This window comes from Pseudorasbora parva, chromosome 3 (genome assembly GCF_024679245.1).
Source record: "Pseudorasbora parva isolate DD20220531a chromosome 3, ASM2467924v1, whole genome shotgun sequence".
In the NCBI taxonomy this organism is placed as follows: Eukaryota; Metazoa; Chordata; class Actinopteri; order Cypriniformes; family Gobionidae; genus Pseudorasbora; species Pseudorasbora parva.
In genome coordinates this window covers 16,171,606-16,190,462 of record NC_090174.1, presented here as the reverse complement: position 1 = coordinate 16,190,462, position 18,857 = coordinate 16,171,606, and the positions used below count along the sequence as shown (strand labels likewise).

Genomic DNA, 18,857 nt, shown 5'->3' with positions numbered 1-18,857 from the left:
TACGTTTTTTTTAAGTTTTCTAAGATGAATCAAAACCTTATTACGTTTAACTGGATTATTCAAACGTTTACAGTTCCAGCTAACCCATCTCACCAACCCCTTTGCATTAGTCCTACTGCCCAACATTTAAGGTGAGTGAGGAGAGAAAAAAAAGGAAAAAAAGGAGAAAGAACAAAAATGTATTTACGAAACCCAAATACAGTGCCTTGCGAAAATATCCGGCCCCCTTGAACTTTGCGACCTTTTGCCACATTTCAGGCTTCAAACATAATGATATGAAACTGTAATTTTTTTGTGAAGAATCAACAACAAGTGGGAGACAATCATGAAGTGGACCGACATTTATTGGATATTTCAAACTTTTTTAACAAATCAAAAACTTTTTCGGCCCTTTACTTTCAGTGCAGCGAACTCTCTCCAGAAGTTCAGTGAGGATCTCTGAATGATCCAATGTTGACCTAAATGACTAATGATGATAAATAGAATCCACCTGTGTGTAATCAAGTCTCTGTATCAATGCACCTGCACTGTGATAGTCTCAGAGGTCCGTTTAAAGTGCAGAGAGCATTATGAAGAACAAGGAACACACCAGGCAGGTCCGAGATACTGTTGTGGAGAAATTTAAAGCCGGATTTGGATACAAAAAGATTTCCCAAGCTTTAAACATCCCAAGGAGATCCCAACATCATACAAGGAAAAGACTGATCAGAAATGCAGCAAATAGGCCCATGATCACTCTTGATGAACTGCAGAGATCTACAGCTGAGGTGGGAGACTCAGTATACAATCAGTCGTATACTGCACAAATCTGGCCTTTCTGGAAGAATGGCAAGAAGAAAAAAGTGTTGTTTAAAGTTTGCCACAAGCCACCTGGGAGACACACCAAACATGTGGAAGAAGGTGCTCTGGTCAGATGAAAACAAAATTGAAATTTTTGGCAACAATGCAAAACGTTATGTTTGGCGTAAAAACAACTCAGCTCATCACCCTGAACACACCATCCCCACTATCAAACATGGTGGTGGCAGCATCATGGTTTGGGCCTACTTTTCTTCAGCAGGGACAGGGAAGATGGTTAAAATTGATGGGAAGATGGATTGAGCCAAATACAGGACCATTCTGGAAGAAAACCTGATGGAGTCTGCAAAAGACCTGAGACTGGGACGGAGATTTGTCTTCCAACAAGACAATGATCCAAAACATAAAGCAAAATCTACAATGGAATAGTTCAAAAATAAACACATCCAGGTGTTAGAATGGCCAAGTCAAAGTCCAGACCTGAATCCAATCGAGAATCTGTGGAAAGAACTGAAAACTGCAGTTCACAAACGCTCTCCATCCAACCTCACTGAGCTTGAGCTGTTCTGCAAGGAGGAATGGGCAAAAATTTCAGTCTCTCTATGTGCAAAACTGATAGAGACATACCCCAAGTGATTTACAGCTGTAATTGCAGCAAAAGTCGCTACAAAGTATTAACTTAAGGTGGCCGAATAATTTTGCAAGCCCAATTATTCAGTTTTTGATTTGTTAAAAAAGTTTGAAATATCCAATAAATTTTGTTCCACTTCATGATTGTGTCCCACTTGTTGTTGATTCTTCACAAAAAATGACAGGCACTGTAAAAAAGGCACTGTAGTTATACAAACAGGAAAAAACAGGAAAATATCATTGGCCCAATATTGTGCTCTTGAGATGAACAAAGAAATGCGAACACGTTAACAAACAACACGAACCCAAGCGCGAAAACCAACCCCCCACCCTCACTACAACGTCCCACCATGCGCTCTTGACCTAAGCTAACACTCCCCCAACTGGAGAGTACGCTCCCCTGAGGAAACACCCCAATGTGCGTGCGAGATATTGTGACTCACCTCGGACGCATCTCCACAACCGAATAATGAGTAGGCTACAGCGAATACAATATATAAAGAAATTTAATAATAATAGTAATAATATATTCTAAAGATTATACCCCATAAATGAATTAAGAGCTTTCAATAGTAGACGATCTGAGCCATAGAAAATGAAACACAACTTCCAGTACGTTGCACCAATTCACGCAGGTAATAAATGCTTTTTCACAAAATCCATTGCTGCGGCTGGAGTGTCAAACATATGTTCAGCACCGTTCTTTGTCATTTTGAGCCGGTGAGACCTTTTAGACCGTACTTAACATCTGGCATGGACCTCAGTAGACGTTTCACCTCATAGTACGCAGTCCGTTTCTTGGCAATTTCAGGTGGGAAGTCTGGGAATATGAACACAGTTTTATCTCTGAACCTTAAGCTGCCCACTGCGGGTCGCCTTTCGCCAAATATCCTCCTTTACATCGTATCGATGGAAGCAAATCATGAAGGCTCGCGGACGGCCACCCTCTAAAGGTTTCGGTGCAAGTGTGTGATGAGCGCGACCAAGTAGTGGAGGTTCCGATAGATCAAATATCTCCGCCAGGGCATCTGCCACGAACTTCGTTGGTTGTGGGCCCTCCAAACCTTCCGGAAATCCCATTAAGCGAAGATTGGATCTGCGGGAAAGACACTCTAAATCGATGCACTTAGCTTGCAGTGAAGCGATCTCTTTCTGAAGAGAAACGACAGTAGGCTCAAGCGAGTGAAGACTGGTCGTCCATTCTTAGAAGACATCCTTAGAACTTGCTGTAATAACGCTGTGTCAAGTATTAGATCAAAATATAAAACGCGGTTTGCGGAGCTCCCGACTTATGCGGCCTCACATGGCTGACGTAAAACCGGAAGTCCATCTGCACCATTTCCGCTTCCGTTCATAATATTGAGTTAAGGAAGCTCTGTTTATCATATTACATACATGTGAGTGTGTTGAAAATTATGGTATGACGTTACTCTGTGATTTTGCTCAGTGGCTGCTATAACACTTTGCTGAGAGTAAAGCGTTTCTCCAAAAATAAACAGAGGGTAATGCAGATATGATGCAATTGACAGGCGACTTCATCACAGGCTCACACTTCCCAGTTCCTTGGCAATTTTCTCACAATTCATAAATAACACTGAACACAATATATAACACTGGCCTAGAGGTTTTGTGATATTTTACAGAATTTTTTTTTACACCTTTAAGTTTTTGTGCAATCTTAAAGGGTTAGTTCACCCAAAAATGAAATTGATGTCATTAATGACTCAGCCTAATGTCGTTCCACACCCGTAAGACCTCCGTTCATCTTCAGAGCACAGTTTAAGATATTTTACATTTTAGTCCCAGAGCAAATGCAGTCTATGCACACTGTCAATGTCCAGAAAGCTGAAACAAACATCATCAAAGTTGTCTATATGTGATATCAGTTGGTTGATTAGAATCTCTTGAAGCATCGAAAATACATTTTGGTCCAAAAATAACAAAAACTACGATTTTATTCAGCATCAGTCTTCTCTTCCTCGTTTGTCAAACCTCAAATAAAGATTCAAACGGCCATGACTCAGTGAATCGATCATTGATTCGGATGTCACGTGATTTCAGCTGTTTGGCAGTTTGACACGTGATCTAAACTGCTGAAATCACATGACATTGGCGATCCGAGTGTACTAGTATGTGGTTCTGAATTTAGCAAGTGTTAGTCTATTCAATTCCATATTCACAACACATAGCAAAGTATTCCTAATATGTTGGTTCTTTTATTGAAAGTAGTCTATTTTACCTGTTTAGATAAGTCTTCTCAAGCATCTGTATTATGTGCGAAAGGGGCATTTCAAAAATACGCTTTAGTTGTGACAATAGTGTTGCATCGACAACATACTTCACCTTTAAGGTTAATCTCAATAACTATCTGCCTCTAACCTTTTTTTAATGGTGAGAATGAGAAGGTCATTGAAGAGGAACATGTATACCGGAGTACATTTGTTGCGGAGGCTGAAGAGAGACCCTCTTTTGCTTAGCTCTTGAAGTTCCCCCTGTTTTTCTAAACAGCGTTTTTTAGAAACAATTGGAATGGCCTGTAGAAATAAACACATAACTTATTATTGTATATTGTACCATTTTAATCCTGCAAAGAAATATAATAATGTTGGCATATTGAAATAAAACATGTTTTAGTTAGTAAAATAAAATTGTACATTTCTGAAATTTTTGACAATCTGCTAGCTGAAGTTTGATTAAAATATATAGTCCTCACAATAATAAACATTCTCCTGTAGAATTTTGGTGAGAACAAAAAATGACCTACTGAAAATACAAGGATGAGAACAGTTTTTTAATGGTTCTTTGATGCAGAAGTTTAGCATAGAACCTTTCTCTAATCACTTTATTTTCTTGGTCTCTTGAATTGCTAAATTGCTCATTGAAAGTTTTTAAATATTGATGTTATGTTATACATTTTTTTAAATTTATATTTAATGTATTATTACTTCTCTAAGGTATTATTACTACCTCTATTAATGGAATAAAGCCTGCTTGTTTCTGTAAAGCAAGAGTAGATGCATTCTAAAGAAAATATTCTTCTGTGGCATAGTCTATAAAAACCCTTGTTGGAAAATGTATTTTTAATAGGGCAGTAGTGAATTTACTGACCTTGAGTTTGTCGAACTCCAATTTGTTAGAGATGTGTATGAGCTCCTCCATTTGTTTCATCTGCCCTACCTGTGTGTTTGCCTGCATGATAAGCTATAAACAAGAAGGTTGTGAGTGATCGAAGCTGGACATAAACAAATACAACAAATGAGATTTAACCGTTATGAATCATTTTTGAAAAAGTGGTTTAGATTTAGTGTTAGTTTCCCATTTTACAGTGGTTTTACCACAAATATATCAATAGGCATGATGTGACACTCTTATGGAAATCAGAATTATCACATCAATGTTCAGTAAATAATCACAGTCTTCCATCAAGCAAAACATTTCATTAGCCTATCAGTAGACTGTTTATGATGCTAAGAAAAGTATAGCAAAAGTAGCATTTTAAAGGGCTGATAAATTGAGAAATCAACTTTCCCTTGAGCTTTTGATATATAAAAGGTCATGGTAATATAAGATTATCCTGTAAGTTTCAGAGCTGAAAATGTCCTTGTTAGCCAAAGAAAAGCTTTTATACGTAGACACCAGGCCCAGAAAACGTCTCAGGTTACTCACGTAACCTATGTTCTCTGAATAGGGAACAAGACGCTGCGTGATGACGCAAATGGGGTACGCCCCTCCGCATGCCGATTGTCTGAAGCCCTATATAGTATCACGACAATTCATTGGCTGATGGCGCAGAGCCACCCCTCTAGCTCATCACCTTTGAGCTATGCTGCTCAATCTTCTCCCCTGATTTCTCTGTCGAACAAGACAGCTTGTCGGCAGTGCAGGGAGCTTGGCAGCGTACGCAGTGTCTCGTTAACTATTCAGAGAACATATGCTACTTGAGTAACCTGAGATGGTCTCTTTCATAGGTTCACTCGACGCTGCGTGATGACGCAAATGGGGAACGGTATACCACACACGCCAAGCTAGAGCGCTGCCGCATCTGACACGAATGTCAGGTAGGCCTGAATGGCTGGATTAAGCTGACAGAACATGCAAACCCGGAGGCATGTCAAGATCAAGAATTTGTCAAAGGTGTGCGGTGAGGACTGTCCTGCCGTGACACAAATGTCCTCCAAGAGAGCCCCCTTGGAGAGAGCCTGAGAAGAGGCCACACCTCTAGTAGAGTGTGCTCTAATGCCCAGAGGTGAAGGAACTCCACGCACCTCATAAGCTAAAGAGATAGCCTCCGTCACTCAATGTGATATTCTCTGCTTCGACGCGACAAGCCCACGCCGGCCGGCTCTGAAACACACCAGCAACTGGTTAGACTTCCTCCAACCACCCGAACGAGCAACATACAGCTTAAATGCCCTAACTGGGCAGAGCAAATGTAACCTCTCGTCCTCCGAGGACGTAAAAGGTGGAGGGTGGAAAGAATGGAGGATGGTGACCTGTGAGCGGAAGGATGTGGACAAAACCTTGGGCACATAACCCGGCCTGGGTCTCAGCGAAACCTTAACTAGGCCGGGAGCAAAATCCAAGCAAGCCTCGCTAACAGAGAGGGCTTGCAAGTCCCCCACTCGCTTCAAATAAATTAGAGCCAATAAAAGACCAACCTTAAGAGTCAGAAACTGCTCCGGACACTGCATGAAAAGTGGGATTTTCGTCCCCGTAAACGGCCGGAAATCTCCCTGATTTTCGACAATTAACGTCAGTTTACAGCCTGTGAACGTCGCGTTCGTCTGTGCCACATATTGACGGAAACGAACCATGACGTATGTGGAGCTTGCGGAGGCATGCTGGCGCCGGCGCTAATGGCTCTAATTAGCATATGAATAGCAGCTCTGGGCGGCGCCTTGCCGGAATGGCTTGAATTTCCTCACTCAGTATTGGTTGAAACTACTACATTGAAACAAGAAATATCACTCGTGATTGGTTGGCAGATCTGTTACTATTGGTCAACCTGGGTAATAAATTAATAAATTTAAACCCCCAAATTATAATAATTTTACACCCATATATATATATAAAATTATGATTTGCATATTATTTTTTAATTGTATATATTCATATGATATGCTATTATGTTTTATATTCATGTCATTGTTATCCTATGGACTACGCTATTATAACCATCAAGGACATTCATTTATTGAGGAAAGAAAATATGCCAGGGACATGCAGTTTATTCACAGAAAGAGCTTTATTAGAACAAACACAAACACACAACCAAATGCAAAACGTGTGAGATCTGCCCGCACAACAATAGGAAGCTCACGAGAAGCCCAAAATCCTACAGCACCATAAAGTCTCTGTTTTCCGCTTCAGAGCTGTAGGTAACTAGCGCCATTCTGTCTGTTTTAAGTCCATTTTTCAGACGTCTGTCGTGCGTTGCCCTGTTCTTTGGAATCGCCTCTAATCTCGATTGCAGCGTGGCACAGAGCTCGACGAGCTCCTGGCTGGTCAAACAGTCCATCCAGACACCGCGCGAACGATGCCGTCTTCCTCATCAGACATCAGGTCTATGGTAGCGCACTTCCAAAGGCCCACCTCATCCTCAGCTAACACACTCTTTCTTGCTTGTAGCAGCTGTAAAAACAAACAATAAAGACAATCAGTATCGCACGATGTACTGCGTAAAATGCACCTGAAAAATAGTCACACTGACCAAAAACGGATCTAATCTAATAAATCTTACCCTCTTTCTTCTCAATCGAGTCCGAGCTGAACTCAGCTTCTGCGCGCGATGCAAGAACTGGATGTTTGTACCTGAAGCTCCTGCGTACTGTCTCTATGTCTTACATGCAGCTGGAAAACAATTAAATGAGTGTTATGACGAAGTTGTGAAGACGGCGTACTGCTTCCTGTAAAATGACCAGAAAAAGAAAACACTTTTATAAAGCAACTTACATTTGTTCTTTTACAAGGCTAATTTCAGCTTGTGCTACTTAAAAAGCTTTGCTTTAGGTTACTTTAGCTTAGATAACAGTCTTACCGCAATCTTAGGACTGGTCTTCTCTTAGGCACTCGTCTTCTCTTCTTAAAGTTAGTATCTTCCACACAGTTTTTCGACTCCAAAGCAAGCAACCTATCATCTATGGACAGCAACCTGGAGATTACTAAAGTTAACTGCTCGTTAAAATCGGCAGCAAACTGAGCAAGCTGACGAGATTGCATTCAGCTGTTTCTTCCCGCCGGTGTTACGGATCAACTGGGGATCATGTTATCTGGGGACGGGCGCGTGCACGCAGCTAGTTTTACCTGGATTTACAGCAGATGTTAGACGAGGACAGATTCGTCACAGCGGATTTTCCACTGAACAGATTTAAAACGCTTTCCACATTATTGGTAAATGTTTGCATAATATCAGGCTCTGTGTTTTCCTCTGTCGCTGCTTTGCTGTATGTTTCCAACGCAGTTTAAGGGAATTTTTAATGTGGTTTCATTTCACAACACAGACCACGCCCACATTTTTTTACATTCTTTTCGATGAAAGTCGTATCCAATGACAATTACATTCAATAAATTACATTGTGTCGTATTAGTATCGGAATTTTTATTTTTAACAACTATTGTTTTTGTAATTTGCTTAGGGTATTTTTTAAATTATTTATATATATATATATATATATATATATATATATATATATATATATATATATATGTATATGTATATGTATATATATATATGTATATATATATATATATATATATATATATATATATATATATGTATATATATATATCCTAACTAAAATAACTCATAGCCTGTCATATTACCTTTCTCATATTAGCCTATTATATTCTATTATAATCTATTATATTGCCCACCCCTTGCCCACCTGCACATCCCAGCTGATATACAAGATTTGGGGGGTCATTCTGCATTTGAAAGTTTGAAAGGGTTTTAAATCTTCTAAATAAAGTAAAATGATTCAAAATCAAGTAATTTATATATGCCAAAGTCAACTTTAAACATATACAATGTAATTTCCAAACAGCAAAATTGTGACCAGTGAAAATGCTGAGTGGCTAGTAACTTTGGAAAACCACTAGCCACGGTGGCCGGTGAGCAAAAAAGTTAATGTCAACCCCTGTATGTATATGTATATGTATATATATATATATATATATATATATATATATATATATATATATATATATATATATATATATATATATATATATGTAGTGCTGTTAAAATTAATTTGTGTTAACACGTTCATTTTGACAGGCAATGATATATAAAGTTTGCTGATGTATGACGCCGCTTATTAGCAGGAGACCGCAATGATTGGTAAAAGTTGCGGTGATTGGTCAAAATTGCGAGTCGCACTGAATTCACGGGGACTGATTGCAAATGACACACAATAAATAATCTAGAATACTTTCATCAAATATATAAATTCAAGCTTAAGTTTAAGATTTTACAATTAGGCTATACTGAGCCTGATCTATCTAAGAGATTTTCTTAGAAGGAAGTTAATACCTTTTAAATGTCACATGGGTTAAAACTCCTGCTACCCTGATTTGCATTTGTATAGCTCACAGCATGTTCATTTACATGTTAAAGCCTCCCCTGGAGTTAAGGGAAGGGGGGTCTTGGGGGGGACAACTGCCAAGCAAGGCCCACGTCAATTTCTGACAATTCACGGCAGTTTTCGGTGTCGCCTGCAAACTGCCGTGTACAGTCGTAAACCTGATCTTCCACGACAATCTACAGTGCCGCTTACTGACGAAAATCCCACTTTTCATGCAGTGGGAGCTGACTCCAATGGCTCAAAGGGAGCACTCGTCAAACCCTCCAGGACGATAGATAAGTCCCAAGAGTGTACACCAGGGGAGCGAACTGGCCTCAGGTGTTTGACCCCTCTCATAAAAGATGAGACTAAAGAATGCTTCCCCAAAGGGGTCTCATCCAACTCCCTGTGAGCGGCGATAGCCGATACATACACTCTGAGTGTAGTAGCCGCCACCCCGGCTGTGGAAACTCCAGAACTGAACCAATAGGGCAGTCAAGTGGACTTCTACGGTGGGCCGAACACCATGCCTGAAAAACCTTCCACTTGGAAGAGTAAAGCTTCCTCGTAGAGGGGGCTCTGGCATTAGCGATAGTGTCCTGCACATCTGCTGGTAGACCGGCCCTTAAGACTGATTGCCCCTGATAGGCCACACCCACAGTTTCCAGATCTCGGGATGAGGATGCCAGATCCTGCCCTGGAGCTGTAAAAGCAGATCCTTTCTGACCAGAATATCCCAAGGAGGGGAGTCCAGGAGGAAAATCAGCTCCAAGAACCACATCTGGGATGGCCAGAACGGTGCCACCAGCAGAAGACTGGCCTCGCTCTCTCTCACTCTGCACAGAACCGCCTTAATCAGCTTGATGGGCAGGAACGCATAGAGCTTCAGCCTTGGCCAGGGATGAGGGAACATATCCACTCCCAACGGCGCAGGAGAACTTAGAGAGAACCAACGCCGGTATTGGGATGACTGCTTCATAGTGAAGAGGTCCACCTCCGCTCTGCCGAGCCGCTCCCAGATCTGGGCTGCTGTGAGAGGATTTAACATCCATTCCCCTGACTTGAGTTTCTGCCTCGAAAGGAAGTCTGCCGCGAGGTTCAGAACTCCGGGGATATGGACTGCCCTGAGGGACAGGAATTTGCCCTGGGCCCACAGGAGGAGACGGCGCGCATGCCTGTCCAAGGTCCGCGACCGAGAGCCCCCTTGGCGATTCACATGAGACACCACCGCCATGTTGTCTGTCCTGACAATGACTCATGCCCAGTGAGGAAAGGGAGGAAATGCCAAAGGCCCTGCTCTCAGCTCAAGGCAGTTTATGTGCCAGGCTTGAGTCTCCTTCGAAGACCGCATCCCAACCGGTGAGGGAGGCGTCTGTCGTAATCATCTGGCGACGGAAAACGACCCCCGTGCCGACACCTCTTTGGAGAAAAAGAGGGTCTCGCCACATTGATAGGGGGATCCTGTAACTCGGATCTCCGCATGTTTCATCCACCAATGGAAGGGCCTCATGTGGAGCAGGCCTAGAGGAAGGACCTGGGAGGCTGCGGCCATGAGGCCCAAAAGCCTGCGGCATGTCCCTACAGAAACATGATGGCCGGGCTTGAAGCGGGACAGGCATGTCCTGATACTGGAAATTTGGGCAGGAGCCAGACAGGCCTGCATTGACACGGAATCCAGACAGACCCCAAAAAAGGTGATCTGTTGGGATGGTAATAACACTCTTGGCGGTGTTCACTCTTAGGCTAAGGGAACGGATGTGACGAAGCACAGAATCCCTGTGAGCAACCTCCACCTCCCTGGACTGGGCTAACAAGAGCCAATCATCCAGGTAGTTGAGTATGCCCTGGAGCCTCAGTGGGGCCAGTGTAGCATCCACACATGCCAGAGAAAGGCCGAAGGGTAGCACACTGTACTGGAAAACCTTACCTCCGAAGGCAAACCTGAGGAACTTTCTGTGTCGCTGAATGACCTGAATATGAAAATATGCATCTTTTAGGTCTATCGCCCAATCCCCTGCACGAACCTGGGCAATGATAGACTTCAGCGTCAACATCTTGAACCTCCCTCTGAGGAGGGAAAAATTCAGACATCAGAGGTCTCTGGTCACTCCTACTTCCGGAGTGAAACTTCTTCTCTCTGGGCTGGGAAGGAGATGTACTATAATTCATATTCAATACTAGATGATTCCCTATTTCTCCTAGGCATAAATTGCCTGAAAGCCGCTGACTGAGACTTGGCTGCTCTGAACTTGTCAACCACAGTGCTGACGGCCTCGCCAAATAAACCTTCTTGACAAACCGGCGCTCGGGAGAGAGAGTGAGAGAAGAGAAATTGGCCCGCTCACACGCGATATCCTCGAGCTCAACATCCGAACCCAGACCGCGGATCCGAGTGAGGCCTGGGCCACCTCGGGTGCGCGGCGGGGAAAAACGGAGGATTCCTAGTCAGAAAGAGAGAGCTTTGAACGGAGGGTTTTAAGAAGGAGATTATCACAGAATTTGCATTTCGAAGTGCCCTGAACTGCCTCACATGCGTGGGCGAGGCCCATGCATTTAATGCACTTACCATGTGGGTCGTCGCTCGAAATAGAGCCGAGTGCATGGCGGAGGGCAGCGATGAAACTCCATCATACTTCACCGGTAGGAGAACAAGTTCCACTGTCCGCTGAAGTAGTGAAGGAGAAAGAAGCTTAAATCCATTTTTTAGGGTCAGATAAATCATACGAAGAGAGCGATGCTACTGCTTCGTGAAGGCAGAGAAATCCGGATGAGAAGATGGCGCGCGCGCCAGTATAGCTCAAAGGTGATGAGCAAGAGGGCCGGCGCTGGGCCATCAGCCAATGAATTGGTGTGATTCTATAATGGCCTCAGACAATCGGTACTCCCAGGGGTGTACCCCTTTGCGCCATCACGCAGCGTCAAGTGAACCTATAAAAGAGAACGAGTGTTTGCTTCTACTGACGTCAGTACGCGATGAAACACGTCCTCTACCGAATAATAAGCATGTGAAGCCCCCGCCCACCGACTCATGGGATCATGCAAGCAGCAGCAATAAACAAGCTGAAGATTATAGCAAGACACTGCACTATTCCTCGTTGTGGAAGAACACAGTCGCTGCAAAAGCTTCCTTCGGATCCTAATATTAGGAATGTGTGGTTAAACTTTATTTTTAATGAAGTTCCAGCTCACGTGGGGGAGACAGTGAGGGTTCACTTATTTCACCAGGGGATCGTTTGTAAACAAATCTCAAAGTCACAATGCTATAGTATTCTTCTATATTGGATCCGAAAGGAGGAATGTTGCAACACACTTATGTGAGTAAAACGTGTTTTTTTTTTTTTTATTATATGTAATAGTATTGCATTGTTATAGATTATTTTTCTTATGTGTACGTGTCTAACAGAGCATAAGTAACCTTTAGCACGCTGGACTCAGACACGTATGGGCCAGGGCTCGCAACGCCCAACGTCCCAGAGCTGTACGTTTTCTCCAAAACAGAAGCCCGTCGGCAGGCCGATGAATCTCGTAATATTCCTTTTGTTCTGCTGTTCTATCTCTTGACGTGACATTTGAAGGGCGCACTCACGCACATGTATGTGTGTGTACGTGGTTCGTGCTTTTATCGACCGATCATGCGGGCCATGTAATACAAAAATAATAGTCCAATCATTCACTGGTAGATGAGAAATAAATCATTGTGTTGTTTGATAAAGACGTACTTGAATCAGTCCAGTTGGCGCTTTTAAATAACCCTTCCCTCATGTGAACAGAACTAACAGCAGGGACTAGATATGACAGCGGAGCTGAACTCATTAAATATGCAAATCTTTTCCAATCCTAGCCGTGGGCGTTTACTTCCAAGTCTCCAGTGCGGCACCCCCATCAAAACCCAGCATTTTGAAGAGAGCCTCAAAACCAGTGTAGAGAATAGCCTATTACTTATTAGTTATGATGTTTTTGAATGTAAAAACCACATGAACGTCATCAGTTGACCTCAGACAACAGTATAAAAAATTAAAAAAGCCAGTTTATAGCCCTATTCGGACTGAATTAGTTTAACATGGGGATGTGGGGGTAAAGTAATTATTACCAGAGGTTCTCTGTGATTTTAGTCCCGTCCGAATGTGCCATCTCGGTAATCATTACGGACAATGTCAGTAAAGATTACTGAGACTTTTCCCTTCTGTAAAAAGGTCTGGAAAAATGACCTCGGGTAATACTAATCCCGTTCGAATAGACCTGCTGTAAAAATGTATGGTAAAATTCTGTCATTTCTTGTTTAAAAGTAAAAAAAAAAAAAAAACCGCATTTTACGAACTTGGAGGCGCTTGAAGCATTCGGTTGTGTTGTAGGTGGTGGGACAAATCTGTGGAAAATGTCCAGTATTTTCCGCATATCATTTAAAGCAAAAAAGAAGATCAAAAGCACTTATTAGAGGCACAACACATTTTAGCTCTAGGAAAGTGTCTATTACCAACATAATCCAATCAGAATCGTTAGACTGGACCTAACTGTTTATTAAGACACATATATATTGGAGACAGAGTTCAGACTGGCGCTCAGGTTGTGTGTTTGCTCACGTTATAACGGTAACGTCATACACTCTAAAAAATGCTGGGTTAAAAACAACCCAAGTTGGGTTGAAAATGCACCGACCCAACAATTGAGTTGTTTTAACCCAATGGTTGAGTTGTTTTAACCCAGTGGTTGAGTTGTTTTAACCCAGTGGTTGGGTTAAATGTTGCTTAAGACAACCCAATTGCTGGGTAAGAACAACTCAACCATTGGGTTAAAACAACCCAATTGTTGGGTCGGTGCATTTTCAACCCAACTTGGGTTGTTTTTAACCCAGCATTTTTTAGAGTGTACGCACATGATGTCAAGGAGGTGCGTAAAGCGAGTTACTCCTCCCACTTCTGCTAGTTTTACTGAGATTTCTTATCCCGTGCGAATTGGCCATTAATATTACAGATGTCCTGAGGTAAAATGACTTTACCCCCATGTCCCCATGTTAATCTAATCCTGTCCGAATAGGGCTTATGACACCTTTAATTAATTTATCTGACGTTATATTGATAATTGGGTCAATGGTCGTTTTTGTCCAGATCTATTAATTTATTCGAAACTACTTTTTTATGAAATTCATAGAAACTCTTCTATGATGAGCATGTTCTTTATTTCTGAATTAAAATCCACATAAGTAAAAGTATTAGAAGCATGTAGCCAACAATAAAATGTTTTGCTGCTGCTATTCTGGATATCAGCACCTGGCTAATCAAACTCAAGGATCAATGATGATTTTACCCACTTTACCTCAGACACTGAAGCCAGGGCCTTGGAAGCAGTTTCCTCCTCTTTAGTGCCCTTTGCAGTCCTCTTCTGGATATTCTACAAAAGGTTGAAATCAATACAAGCATTATTGTCTGATCATTTCACATCAACAAATGAGAGGAATGGGTATTTCATTAGCTGTTTTAATTTACCTGTATAAGGATTTTAATGCGTGTTATTCGTTGGAAGGGCAGAAGCATAAAGGATGTGAAGGGGAGACGTTTGCAGAGTGGCGATAACTCCAGCCGCTTCATCACAACTGAAAAATCCCTGTTACTCTCCCTGCCAGTACATGTGTATAAACATTATATTTAATTATAAAATGTATTTTATGCATTTAAAAGCTTTAATTTTTTTGAAGCTTTTAAAACGAAGCAGAGTTAGGCATAAAAAGTCTCACATCAGTCTGCTGTATGTCTTTTCTTGGTATTGCTGATTGCGGACATAATCAGTGAAGATTGAGAAATAGTTCTCTGAGTGCTCATAAATTATGTCACACACATCAGATATCACCACACTCTCATCAACTCTTTTCAGCAGATCGGCTATAAACCTAAGAAGAAGAGATATGTTCATTAATTCCAGTGGAAATATAGTTCTTTGGTTAGTCAAAAACTCAAAAGGTTTTGACTGATTACTCAAAAAAATCTCATAATGTACTTTTTTTTAAAGCCATTTCAAATTCATATGACCATGTCATCCCTTACGTAAAAGTAAGGGATGTGACAAGTCTGCTAATAGTAGGCCTATGTTTTTTAAAACTAAAAATAAAGTATACTTTAAGTCTTTCTGTGTACTTCTCATAAATAAACTGATAAACTAAAGTTTAAAAAATAAATAGACAGTAAAAACTATAAGTATGATGTTATGCTCATTTAAAGGGGTCATATAATGGTATATTTACATACTTTTCATACTACAAGTTGATTGTACAGAAATGTGTGTTGGCAGTGCCTGTACACAACCATCCTATAATGATAAAAATCCATCAAGTGTTTTTTTTAATCCCCTTATATGTTTTCCCTTGTCTCGGATGCCCCTCCCACGATTGCTGATTGACAGAAAGCGTTTCAACACAGACCCGCCCTGAGCGAGCTGTCATCACAGTCCGCCATTGTTGATACTCTGGAGCAGAATGGCGTCTAAGCGACTGCGGTGTTCTGTTCTTGGGTGTAATAATGAACACAGCAGTCATTTTGATGTTCCTAAATCTGTACCGCTGAAGACGTGGTGGCTGATTTTTGTTTTTGAAGGGAATATTCCCCCCGATCAACGTCAATGCTTTCATGTTTACACAAATCATTTCTCACCAGACTGCTTTATAAACGAGGGTCAGTATAAAGCAGGTTTTGCTTTATAAGCTTCTCCTGAAAAAAACAACTATTTGTTTTCCTGCTGCACCTTCAGAAGAAGTGAGTGTAACATTTTATTAACCTTTATATTAACCTTTTCAAATTGCTTGGACGCTTCACGATGAATGCGGTTACATTACGATTACATAACGGTTACATTACGTCATGCTTTCTGTGTATGACGTTCTCAATATAATTCATAATCCCACGTTTATAATGAACAACGCATTATGGTTATTGTGTTATTACAAACTGTGTATTGAAGGGGGAATTCTGAAATCCACTGCCGCTTCAATATACCTGTATATATTTATATCCTAATTAACTTCATAATCAAAACTTTAATCAATATTTATCGTATATTATTATAATTATTCTATCCAGTTATGATTTTGCTTTTAGTTTATCGTTTTTCTAAAGTGTATATTTGGTCTCTGAGGAGTGACCGAGGGTCTGGCCTAGGGGTGTGTGATGTGTCACTAAACACTGGCAACAAGGCCGTGTGTTTGGAATTTTGAGGTATCACACACCCCTAACATGTCAGGAGTGCAGTAGCAGGACTTACTCACTTAGCCCCGCTTCCAGATATGAAATATGGATTTGTCTTTAATTTAATTTATTATGTTTTATTCCTTTTATATTTCCTTTTACTGAAACACTAAAGTCTCAAGATGAATATTGCCTGTACTATTGTGTGTCCCTCTCACTGAAAGAAAGCACATGTTATCAGTAAGTTTTGGTAAGAACTGGTTAAAACTGGAGCTTAATCAGCTCCAACCTTGGAGAGACTATGTATGTGTATGTGCGCAGTATTCTATGTTACAGATCAATGTTGAGAATGGTGTACAATGGGCACCCTAAGAGATGGGTGTACTTGTTGTTGTGGGCAAGCTGACGCCTGCTCCAGATCTGGAAAGTCATTACGGGCCTTATTCCGGGGTGAAAACTTCAACAAGTGACACGTCTATGGAAACGTGCATCAGATTAACTGACATGAGTGGAAATTTACCATGACTGTGCATCGTCTCTGAGCCAATCAGAACCATCCACATTGCAGTAATGACATGGCTAAGACCTTGAAAACGGTATAACTGTTGGGAGAATGGGACAATTGTATGTACAATAGGGCGAGGCAACGAGACGGTGAGAGAGGGAGCGCGGCCTACGAACTCCTTGTGAGACTTGAAGCTGGCTTCTGCTTTTGAAACTGCAAACTATTCTTAAGTAAATTTTCGTTTTAATTAATTGCAATCCTGACTCTGTCTTAATTTCTTCACTACTGATCCTGGTTCATAAGCTGTTATTCCCTAACAGTACGCTAGTGATAAAGTTAAACTGGTAACACTACACTAAGCTTACTTTTGTAGATGGTTTAATAATGTGTCATATACAGATTAAGAAGTAATGTAAAAATGAAATCATGTTGTAACAGCATAAATAATGTTACGCATCACTGACAAGCCGACATTTACAAAAAAAAGTTTTTCATGCCCAGTAGCTGTAACATCAATCTGTCAATGAACTAACATATGTAAGGGATAATGTACACCCAGCCGGTTGTTATCGCAGAATAAACCCAGACAGAGTGATCAGGATGATCTTGCATCACTCTGAAGGGGTTTATTCTGCGATAACAACCGGCTGGGTGTACATTATCCTGCTTTTATTACAGGGCTCTGTGAAATACTTGATTCTGATTGGTCAATCGCGCATTCCAGCGGTACGTTAACACCCGCTCATACGGGTACTACGAGTTATCTTGACCGGTACTACTTCTATGCTTAACGCTGGCGCCATCTTGTGGCTTAAGCAGCCGTGGGTTACAATCGAAGACTTCAAGGCAGGTTTCCTTTATAACGTTTTTAATATAGATCTTTTTCTTACACAAACACATCGATTCGAATCAGAAGGCTCTATTAACCCATCGGAGCCGTGTGAAGCATGTTATTTGACGGACAGCTGCATTTTTTTATGGACTTCAAACACCACTACAACAACTGCTTGGATTAACGTTAGCCTGGACTTTTTAAATTTAACTCTGATTGTATTTGTCTGAAAGAAGAATGTCATATACACCTACGATAACTTGAGGGTGAGTAAATCATAGGCTTGATTTCATTTTTGGGTGAACTAACCCTTTCAGCATTCATTTTCAACATTTAGCAAGGGCATATGGCAAATCATCAGCAATAGATAAAGGCTTAAAGCAGGTTGGAACTGTTTTCCTTCGCGGAAGCTTTGCGTAAGAGCTAATAAAATATTTAATCTCGAGACAATATTTTGTGTCTAATAATTATTTATTTGAGACTAGTAGCCGTGTAATAAGCGGGATAATGTACACCCAGCCGGTTTTTATCGCAGAATAAACCCCTTCAGAGTGATGCAAGACCCCTCTGCTTCACGTCGGGGTCCTGATCACTCTGTCGGGGTTTATTCTGTGATAACAACCGGCTGGGTGTACATTATCCCTTACATTACACGGCTACTAGTCTCAAATAAATTAGACACAAAATATTGTCTTGAGATTAAATATTTTATTAGCTCTTACGCAAAGCTTCCGCGAAGAAAAACAGTTCCAAACTGCTTTAAGCTTTTATCTATTGCTGCTAAATGTTGAAAATGAATGCTGAAAGGGTTAGTTCACCCAAAAATGAAACCAAGCCTATGATTTACTCACCCTCAAGTCATTATAGGTGTATATGACATTCTTCTTTCAGACAAATACAATCTGAGTTATATTTAAAAAGTCCAGGCTAATGTTAATCCAAGCAGTAGTTGTAGCTGTTTTTGAAGTCCATAAAAAATGCAGCTGTCCATCAAATAACATGCTCCACACGGCTCCGATGGTTAATAGAGCCTTCTGATTCAAATCGATGCGTTTGTGTAAGAAAATTATCCATATATAAACTTTATAAAGGAAACCCGCCTTGAAGTCTTCCATTGTAGCCATGGCTGTTTAAGTATTTAATAGCCACAAGATGGCGCCAGCGTTAAACATAGAAGTAGTACCGGTCAAGATAACTTGTATGAGCCGTATGAGCGGTTGTTATCTGGAAATAACATACCGCTGGAATGCGCGATTGACCAATCAGAATTAAGTATTTCACAGAGCCGTGTAATAAACATAAGTTAACACATAGCACTCATCGCTAACGTTACCCTGCCAGTACATACAAAGATATAT

General features: G+C 41.1%; 1 protein-coding gene and 1 long non-coding RNA gene across 4 annotated transcripts in view; both read right to left on the bottom strand.

The window, feature by feature from the left end:
* arhgef15a (Rho guanine nucleotide exchange factor (GEF) 15) overlaps positions 1-18,857 on the bottom strand; it is a 63,003-nt gene that overhangs the window by 20,990 nt on the left and 23,156 nt on the right. For all 3 annotated transcript variants that reach the window (XM_067437934.1, XM_067437935.1, XM_067437936.1), the window contains 5 exons: positions 14,722-14,874; positions 14,474-14,603; positions 14,304-14,378; positions 4,537-4,629; positions 3,808-3,962 (listed from right to left, as the gene is read on the bottom strand). In XM_067437934.1, the coding sequence (XP_067294035.1) occupies positions 3,808-3,962; positions 4,537-4,629; positions 14,304-14,378; positions 14,474-14,603; positions 14,722-14,874 (606 nt within the window). The remainder of the gene's footprint in view (positions 1-3,807; positions 3,963-4,536; positions 4,630-14,303; positions 14,379-14,473; positions 14,604-14,721; positions 14,875-18,857) is intronic.
* On the bottom strand, positions 6,151-8,024 carry LOC137071794 (uncharacterized). Its single transcript, XR_010904496.1, has 3 exons — positions 7,466-8,024; positions 7,169-7,334; positions 6,151-7,059 (listed from the first exon to the last, which is right to left on the bottom strand). It is a non-coding gene; the product is annotated as an uncharacterized lncRNA (long non-coding RNA).